Raw genomic sequence first — 9935 nt, 5'->3', positions numbered from 1 at the left:
GGTTAAACCGACGCCTCAAACATGGCGGATCGGTTCAACCGGTGAGTAGGAGCATCGAGGGTTAGGGTCTTTGGGGTTTTCTGCAGTTGCACCGGTGCATTGTTTTCAACTTGCATCGGATTAACCGGCGCTACTACGAGATTTTCGGTTTTGGGCGTTTGACCGACGGGGTCAATTTTCCCTTCACCGGTTTAACCGGTGTTCAGTCAAATTCTTTAAACTGCTTCTCTGGACAACTGCACCGGCGTAATGGAGTTGATCTCATCGGATTAACCGGTGCTCAGTAGTCCATTTTGAGTCGTTTTGTTGCCCCTCTGGACAACTGCACCGACGTCAGTTTCTGATTTTGTCGGTTAAACCGGCGTCGCTCACCGGTTGAACCGACGCTATTCAAACCAGGGCGTCGGATCAACCGGTGCTTGCTGTCTGCTGCTGCCGGCTCTGTATCACCGGATAGACCGACGTATTTAAGCTGTATACGTCGGTTCAACCGGTGATAGTATACCGTGCTGTTATCAAGCTGATTTTGTGTGTTTGCTTTCGCGCTCGATTTCACTTTTCCATAAGGTTTTTAGTGTTCGTGTAGCTCTTCTAAAGCTACTCTGCACTACGCCTAGGACTCTAGGGTTGGGGTGCGCTTTTGGATCTTGAGCCGAAGTTTTTGATTGCGATAATTTTCGTAGGCTCCCATTCACCCCTCCCCCTCTGGTCGCATTTCTCGGTCCTACAATTGGTATCAGAGCAATCCGTACATGGTTGAATAAAGATGAAGCTGAAGCGATGGAAGCTAGGCCATCTCCTTTCAGCCTTTTCTTTTCCCCCGAACAACATCTCCTTCTCAGCCACACATGCATCAGAGTTTGGTTTCTTCCTTCATGTGCCTATATTCGTTTGTGCTACTTTTGCATGTACGCCGCCGTGTGCTTGATTTTAATTCTCTGTACTCTCTGGACATTTATCTTGAGTGTCTGTGTGTACTCAACTTGTTTGATTGTTAAGTGATGCTGGGTTTGTGAGCTACTTACTCTCTGCTGATGTGGCTGCAGACCGTACGTGTTTCTGTCATTGTTGACATCACCTCCCTCTGTTCTCTGCTACTTTTATGCATTCTTTCTTCAGGGCAGCGCTTGAACAGTCCCAATTGTGCGCCAAAATTCCATCCTTTTAACTGATGCTGAACAAGCATGTGTGCACTTGTTGCGGCAGAAGCTAATAAGATGTCCAAGTGGAGACTCGGTTGGTGTCTCCGACTCGTCGGCACCACCAGCGCGACCCCATCCGTTGCTCCTCCTCCTCGTCTCCCAACTGCGACCATCTCCACCCAGCCGCTTTATCCTTGCCAGACCTCCAACAGAGCCGCCGTCGCCGCAGCTGGGAGCCCGCCGGGCGGCCGCTGCTGCACGGCGCGCGCGCGATGCGTTTTGATCTCTCTCTCTCTCTCTCTCTCTGCCCTGTGGGCCTACTGTTGAGTCCGTTCTGTTTCTCTCGGGGGCGGGCCGTCAGAATATCACGGGCTGGCCATTTGCGTTGAAACCCGTCCTAGTGCTGGGGCTGGGCACAACGCCCAAGCAAACTCCGCTTAGTTCTGGGCTTAATTAAGGCCCACAGGGAAAGACCCAGCCGTCGCCGTGTACCGCCCTGCGTTGCCCGTCAGGTCACAGGGCGCAGGGCACAGGGCACGGTCTCTCTCGTTCGACGCCGCACCATCTGGCCCTGCAGACCCCGCGTGGGGAATAAGGATTTCCACGTGTGCTACTCAAAGTGTTGCTATATATCTAACTACCTACTGAATAAATATTCAGCAACGACTACTGCGTATGATTACTAACACCGAATTATTACTGAATTACATTCAGTAATACCACAACTCAGTTTAGTAATTCTCGGGTCAGTCCAGTTAGTAATAGACGCTACACCTAGTGTGTACAATAACATTCCTGTGTGTGTTTGTTTGTCTCTATGTAGGTATGTATGTTGCCACTTGCCAGCAACCGGGGAAAGCATAGAATCCGCATCATACACGGAGCAGAGATTGCCATTGCCAACAAACTCCAGTTCATGCAATACTTAGCTTGTCGATTAGCGTTTCCTCCAAGCTGAATATATAGTGCACAAATGACCAAGCTTGCTTAGGCAACACAAGTCAGGGATACGGTACAAGTACGACAACGACTACAGCAAGCAGACAATCGTATGAAACATTGTCTTGTACACTGCAAACATGCAAAACGCTGAATCGACGACGAGGCTGAAACAGATGACTGCCATCGGCGGGTTCTGATGGACTTATTTTTAGCAGGTACATAAAACAGCTCAACAAATCTCATAAATAACCACATGAAAAGAGCAAACGGAGCAAGATAGTCTTCGCAACGATCGCGTGGCGTACTCTTCTGTCTTGAAGCGAGCAGTTAGCACACCACGAATGGCGGTCGAACCAGAAACTTTTTTTTTTTTTGAAATGAACTGGAGGGGCATGCACGCCCCTACAGGAAGTCGAACCAGAAACTTTGCTTCACTAGATGCCCCTCCGAAACCTGGTGCTTCACCTCCCCCTGTGCTGCAGAGTTTAAATGGATATATCACTATATCAGGTCTCAATATTCGGATAGAATCACATCAGTAAATAGTAACCGTTACAGGTGAATGGTAAAGGTCCTTGATTGCTAACCGAAAGTAGCTACGACATAGGGGAGAGACCAAGAATTTGCTTTACATGCCTTATTAACGAACCAAAGGGCAAACTTAGACGCCTTTAATTTCTTCCTTTCTAGAGTTTAAGCCAACGGCCCTTGTTTCAACTTAGATGCTTTAACCAGATTTGGTTTGGGAATATTAGAGAAAGAAGCTGCACCACTGTCATCACATATATTTCTGCAAAGGGGATACTATTTTATATTGAGCGATTTTATCTTACTGGTTACTAATTGGACAATTTGTAAGGGAGGGTCCATTTTACTCCTCAGGAGATGCTTTAGGGAAAAATTAAATTTGACAAATCACAACAATCGAAAATATTTACCCATCGATTGTGTAGACTGTAGTCGCAGCAGTTAGATTTATTCTATTTTCTAAATAACCACTACACCCCTAAATATGTATCTAAGTTGCTATCTATGCCATTACAAAATATAATCTAAAGTAAACCATAAATTTGTACCTAAATTACGCACCTTGTCATTGTGATAGGTAATCTCAATAACCAATTAAATTTATCGCTAAATAACCATTTTTCCAAAAATAATAAACTAATTAAAATACCATCTCAAATCTACATCTAAATTGTTAAAATCTGCTTATACATAAAAAACTCTAAATATCAATAAAATTACACCTATATTTGTTTCAAAATTACATGCTTCTATTGATACCCTATAGAAACTAACTTAGATTAAACATACACATGTACATTTTAAGTGAAACATTACGGCATATCTATATTGACATAGTAGTTGTATTATACTTTTTATAAAAAAGAATACTATAAGTGTAATTCTTTGATAAGAAAATTTAACATCTCGAACACTGTAGTAGACTAATGGAGACCAAAGATGGCTGTGATTCCCTTCTTTTTTAGATTGGTTTTAGACTAAATATTAATTCTCTTCAAGTTAGCACCACTAGCCCCTCCTAACTCGCCTCAAGCTCCACTGCAAACTTTAAATGGCTGTTTGTGCCATCCTAATAATTAGGAGTTCAGTCTGCTATGTTCTATAAGATCTTTATTTTATAAAATATGATAGAGCAGTTTTAAATAACATTGCAAGGAAAGAAAATGTAGCAAAAAAGAAAATAAAAATTTGGAAATTTAGATTTGTGACATCATGAGATGAGACATGGCTACAACAAATAGCATCACCATAATTAAGCTACCGTTTTAACTAAATGCATATTGAACACACATAGAGGTACCATGCATGCAGAGCCGCAGAGGGAGAAAAACTATAGCTAGTGATGGAAAATACATACCAGGACCATTATATAATGTCTATATGCATATTTAGAAAACAAACTTCTATTGGTTATGTCTCTTAAGAGTTTAGCCCCACTGCAAATTTTAAGTGCCATAGTACGAGATTAAATGTCCGTTTGTGCCATCCTAATAATTAGGAGTTCAGTCTGCTATGTTCTATAAGATATTTATTTTTATAAAATATGAAACAGCAGTTTTATATAACATTGCAATGAAAGAAAATGTAGCAAGAAAGAAAATCAAAATTTGAAAATTTAGATTTATGACATCATGATACAAGACATGGCTACAACAAATAGCATAACTATAATTAAGCTAATGTTTTAACTAAATGCATATTGAAGACGCTTAGAGGTACCAACCATGCAGACGAAGAAAAAATATATAGCTAATAATGGAAAATACATATCAAGACCATTACATAATATCTATATGCATATTTAGAAAACAAACAAAAAAGGTAAAGAATTCGTATTAGTTGTACGAGCCAATCAACTCATGCTCCTACACGGGCTAATTAGAATTAATATAAAAATAAAGCTTATGGCTAATAATTATAATTATCTATCTTAATCCCTCTTTCATCTATTAAATATTGTAACACATACTCTAGAATGCATATTTATCATTACCTAGTTGCAATAGATTTCATTTTGCATCACACCTCCATGTGTGTTTGACATATTTAATTAAACTATTTGTTTTGTGAATTGGTATTCTTATCTCTTCCATCATACATGAATACATGGTAGCACATATATCATGGGTAGTATTTTTATATAAATAATAACATTAATAATATGTTAGAAAAAATAATTTAGAATTTTATATTGGTTCACTTTAATATTTGTTATAATTATATAATTTACATTCAGATTTAGGGGTTACTTTTACTTTTAATAATGACATAATTGACTAATTTATATGCATATTTAGGAGCTATTTGTATTGTTTTCATAATGGCATAGGTGGGTGATTTATATGAAGATTAGGAGGTTACTTTAGTTTTTTTAATAATGGAAGAGGTGGGTATTTAGATATATGTTTAGGGGATTACTTGAGTCTATTTTTGTAATGACAGAGGTGCGTAATTTATTAGAATAGATAATTGATCTAATGACTATTATGATTAGAGTTGTCGGATTAATGACTATGTTTCTAATTTTTTGTAAAAATTTTTATCTTATTATTTGGCTAACAAACGGAGCCTCCATGTTCGCTCTCAAGGTCTGGAAATTTCCACGTTAATCGGAGAAAATAGAAAAATAAAATTACCCACAACTGCCATTACGATAAAAATTAGCCTAAAATACCCCTATGTCTAATTAAAAATCACCCACCAATGCCATTATGAAAAATTAAATATAAAATACCATTTAGCTATGTATCAGTTACAAATATATACTATTAATAAAAACTAAAGCTAACAACAATCAATCAAAATAGAATGAAAATAAAAATAATTATCTGCATAATATTATTAAAGCTCAACAAATCAAATTGTTATTATAGGTAAATCATAGTTAAATTATTTTAATCAACAATAAGACATAATTTACAATAATGAACATGATGATGTATGGTAAAAAATAGTATAATCTTTAAGTAAGGATACAATGACATGTAAATTTTTGAATTTTCAATACTAGCCGCGCAAATGCGCGGGCTATACGTCTAGTTTCTAGAATTTGTCTATTTTTTAGAGTGTCCATCTATGTGGCTTCACATGGAGCCTTAAAAGAGCCTCTAATTAGTAATAGCAAGACATTAATAACAAACCTGTAAGTTATGTCTCTTTAGAGTTTAGCCCAGCACGTATTAATGAAGTACTAAAAAAATAGATGAACTGACCAGAATGCTGTCGCTAGCCATGATTCAGGACACCACGCTTGAGGAAGGTGGCATGTCATTGTCAATGTCCATCGCAGAACTGCAGAGCTCGGTGGACGCTGGAGAGGGGTCAGCAGCTACTATTGCTTCCTTCATAGAATGGTCGTCTTCTCGTTTTAAGTGTTTCGAATCAGAAGAACTAGGTTTGTCAACTGAATTTGATTCGATCCTTGAGTTTGCCCGTTTCCCTAGCAAGGTGGACCAAGTCTTAGGTACTGTCCTCTCGGTGGCAACATATTTCACCATAGACCCTGTGTCATTCACATCAACCCTTTTCAGATACAAAACTCTTGGTCTCTTTGGATGGTTCTTAGCTGCATCTTCCCAATCAGTTCTTGTTTCCTGCTTTATTTCAGAGTCCAGTGCAACTTCCTGGAGAAGTTTGTGCCTTTTGATTTCGATGCCTGATAGCCCATTTAAACCATGATTGAGAAGCCGAAGTGAGAGGAGATTCGGCAAAGCTCCTTCTTCAATCTTGGGGAGGCTTGGACATTGCACAAGGCATAGGCATAGCAGTCCTGGGAAATCCTCACTGGTGATGACCAAGCCTTCAAGACTGACTCCACCCAATCTGAGGCACTCCAAATAACTGAGGTTGCGCAGGTCTGATAGATCTTTTTCCGTCAGTTCATTAGTCGACCAAAGGCACAACTCGCTGACATTCGACAAGGTCGAGGTAAAGTGGACCAACAGTCCGTTCAGGGCTCCGTGTAGTTTCAGGGACTTGAGATTACCATATGCTAGAGAACGCAGGATCTTCACTGAAAATTTCTCAATATCTAATGACAGAGAACGAACGCCAACACCTGTGTCCAGGTCAGCCCGCACGAAGTTTTCAATAGCCACCAAGAGGTCATGGAGGTCCTCATTTTTTGTTGAGTTGTACCTTATCCTAACCTTTCTCAACATCTTCATATAACGCATCAACTTTAAAAACCCGGGATTATTGTCAGTAACAAATCCTGCCAGTGTTTGCAGGTTGGTTTTTTCAGGCACATAATTTTGTGGTTCACTTTCCTCCCAGTCCCACTTATCAAGATTGAAAGTTCCCAACAGATGAGCTAGGTGGGGCAGCTTGATGACTTCCACGGGCAATATGATAACTTTCTTTGTTTTCCTCATGTCGAGGGTCTCTAAGCAATGCAATTTATCAATATGCTTCGGCAGTCTACTTATTTTGTCCCCGACACTCAAGTATTTCAGATGCCACAGCTTGTGTATGTCATCTAGATGTCTGTCCTCCAAATCCTTGCATTCTTCCAAATCCAAAACTCTCAAGAGCTGACATTTGGCAAAATACCCAACAGCTTCACCTGCATTTCCACTGATTGTCAGAGAATGGGCACGGGATTTCTCTTCATCATCTCCAGACTTGCTGTTTGATGTGTTCTGGATAAGGAGGTGGCGGTAGTCTCTTCTATCTTTGTTGTCGAAAAATGTAATGAACTTAGCAGACATGGACACGTAGAGCAGGAACTCGTGGAAGATGCTATAAGCTCTGCAAGTCTTCACGTTTGCATCCTTGCTTGTATCGATTGGCCAAATGGTACTATGGTCAACTAGTTTCTTGAAGGTATCTTCTGCAACAACTAGAGTGCTGCGTGAATGATCATGCTTTACATATCCTTCAGCAGACCATCGCCTTATCAATCTGCTCCTCCTGATGTTACAACCATTTGGGAACACACAAATATAGAGTAAGCAGGTCTTGAGATTGAGAAAACCTTTTGGAAGGCTTTTGTAGGTACTCATAAGAACCTTTTGGAGCTCCTTGAAGGAATCCTCTTGTTCCATATAAAAACCTAGGTTGCTGCAGAGTTTCTCACAGACTGATTTTGTGATCCTATCTTCAGTCTGTAAATAATTTGCCATGGTAAGAAGAGCATGGGGGTGGCCATCACATTTATTCATGATTGACGTTGAGCTCCTCTCCAAATCAGGTGAGCGCCCCTTCAATACAGCTTTCAGCAACTCCTTGGAATGGTTGTTATCTAGAGCTTCCATATTGTGCACATAACCGTTCCCACGGCTGCACGCTTTAGCTACTCTCTGAATTGTTGTTGTCACAATCAGTCTGCCTGTCACCTTTTCAGGGAAGGCAGATTTGATACCGTCCCACCACGTTTGATTCTTGATGTCATCAAGTACAATGAGGTACCTAGCAGATTGATTGACAAAATGAAAATGTTAATACAGTTATCATTTACTGGAATGAGGGGTCAATTTGGTACATTTGCCATTGTAAAATATTAGAGATAATTTTAGATGGGATTCAGGATCTCTTCTTTAACACACAAAAACTTCAGGATCACTTCTTTGCTAAGCCTATACTCCCATAAAGAAAATGGAAACAAGCTAAATGGAGAATAAATCGTCACCTCTTAGTTTTCTTCAGATACTCTGAGATCTTGGTCTGAAGCTGCTCAACGTCTAAGTCAGAGTTCTTGCCTCCCTTGTCAAGCATCTCAAGTAACTCCATGAGGATCCCCTTAATGACGGCGGAATCTTGGTCTGAAGTATCACTCATGTGATTCGACGCCACAATCCAGGCTTTGTGACGGAATCTGCTGGTGACCTCGGAGCAGTTATATACTGCCTTCGCGAGCGTGGACTTTCCAGATCCAGTGAACCCGACAATGGAGACCACGCTCAGCTGCTCCGGCTCGCCCTCCACATCCTTCGTCCCCCACTCGCAAATCTCTCGCTTGGACTCGTCGATGCCCACAGGTCCGACCTTTGTGCTGTATGTGTTCGCTGGGGATACCGACGAGGGTTGGCGGACATTGCCGTTGTGGTTGTTGCTTTTCCGCAGTTTCGCATCCTTCAACCTCTCTTTGAGTTCTTTTGCCTTGGCTTCTAACAGAAGTTTGTTCGGGAATCCGAGGGCCTCATGGAGGGGGCCGCAATTTTTTTCAACAACGTGCCGTAGGATCCGATCGAGGAAGTCCTCGATTTCGAGTGCTAGATCATGCATCTCTTTCTTGTATAGGCCAGTCACGGCACTCAAATTGACCTCTTCCGAAAGCTGGTCCTCCATATCTCCGGCGATCAATAGAAGCTCTCTCCTGATGGATTCAATGTCATTATCAAAGCCCGACCAAAAATCGTAGCCCTTACCAGCAAGTTTGATGACCACCGCCAACACGTTGTTGGTCACAGCACCCAGAACACCGGCCGCCAGGGCAACCACCACAACCATCTTTCCCCTCCGAGCCCCGGTTCACGAGCATCGCCCGAATCACTCTCGCGTGGAACTATATATCCATGCTAATCGCTAGACATGTGTTTGAACTCATGGGAGCTCCAATCGAGAAAGTTATGGCCGGATGATGGACTTATGGAACCTAACGCTAGACCAGTTAGTGGTTGTGGCAATGAAAAGAAAAGTACTGTTCCTTTTCTTTTTATCACAAAATGGTTATTGACATATATATTCCTCACTCCTAACTGATAATACAGGGTAACTCTTCGTGGAAAAGAACAAAGTAGTCAAAATATCATTTTTGTGGGACCGGCGACAAGAAGGGAGTTGAATGGGAGCCTATAGCAAATGGTGTCTAAAAATCATGAGTGTCTTCACTTGTCTTAGCAATGCACCGTTCATTGCACCGACGCCTCAAATTTAATTTATGTACGATCATTTGTATTGGCAGTAGCTTATATCAACCACCCGTGTAAACAATGATTATTGGCCGTTCACTTAGCCTGAGGTGACCTACCCGCGTGGAAATACTTACCTATACTAACGGTTGATTCAGTCAATGAATGATCCTATACAAGTTTTGTGGGCCAAGCTAGCCTGTAAATCAATGGCGTGATGTGGATCCTCCAGTCAATGATGATGTAGATGGGGATGGTTGTATTCGGACAGCACCTATCTCTCCCTATTGCTCTGGCTGTTTAATTTGGGGAAGGCGTTAGCTGGGGATGGTTGCATTCAGACAGCATTTATCTCGCCCAACAACTGATTTGGCCATTTATCAAAAAAAAACCTGCTTTGGCCCTTGAGCTTATTATTTTTTAATTATTTTCTTTGCAGTAGCTTTTTATCAGCGAGATGCCAATTCAGCGG

The 9935-nt window shown here is 41.1% G+C and overlaps 1 protein-coding gene across 1 annotated transcript; it reads right to left on the bottom strand.

Annotated features, from left to right (window-relative positions):
* Positions 1 to 2038: 2038 nt before the first annotated feature.
* Positions 2039 to 9404, bottom strand: LOC120645169 (disease resistance protein RGA4-like). The gene is made up of 3 exons (XM_039921944.1): positions 8242 to 9404; positions 5825 to 8021; positions 2039 to 2560 (listed from the first exon to the last, which is right to left on the bottom strand). The coding sequence occupies exons 1-2, from the start codon at positions 9060 to 9062 to the stop codon at positions 5849 to 5851; spliced, it is 2994 nt and encodes a 997-aa protein (XP_039777878.1). The 5' UTR covers positions 9063 to 9404; the 3' UTR covers positions 2039 to 2560; positions 5825 to 5848.
* Between the last annotated feature and the right edge of the window lie 531 nt (positions 9405 to 9935).

The sequence above is a fragment of the Panicum virgatum genome, chromosome 8K (assembly GCF_016808335.1).
Source record: "Panicum virgatum strain AP13 chromosome 8K, P.virgatum_v5, whole genome shotgun sequence".
In the NCBI taxonomy this organism is placed as follows: Eukaryota; Viridiplantae; Streptophyta; class Magnoliopsida; order Poales; family Poaceae; genus Panicum; species Panicum virgatum.
The sequence above is the reverse complement of the archived record's forward strand: the minus strand, read 5'-3'. Positions and strand labels throughout refer to the sequence as shown.

What these genes read in the sequence shown, in the direction of transcription:
- LOC120645169 (XM_039921944.1), bottom strand. Translation starts at nt 9,062, where the DNA reads ATGGTTGTGGTGGTTGCCCTGGCGGCCGGTGTTCTGGGTGCTGTGACC. An exon ending in TATCTGAAGAAAACTAAGAG is followed by an intron (nt 8,022 to 8,241) that starts GTGACGATTTAT and finishes TCAATCTGCTAG; the next exon opens with GTACCTCATTGTACTTGATG.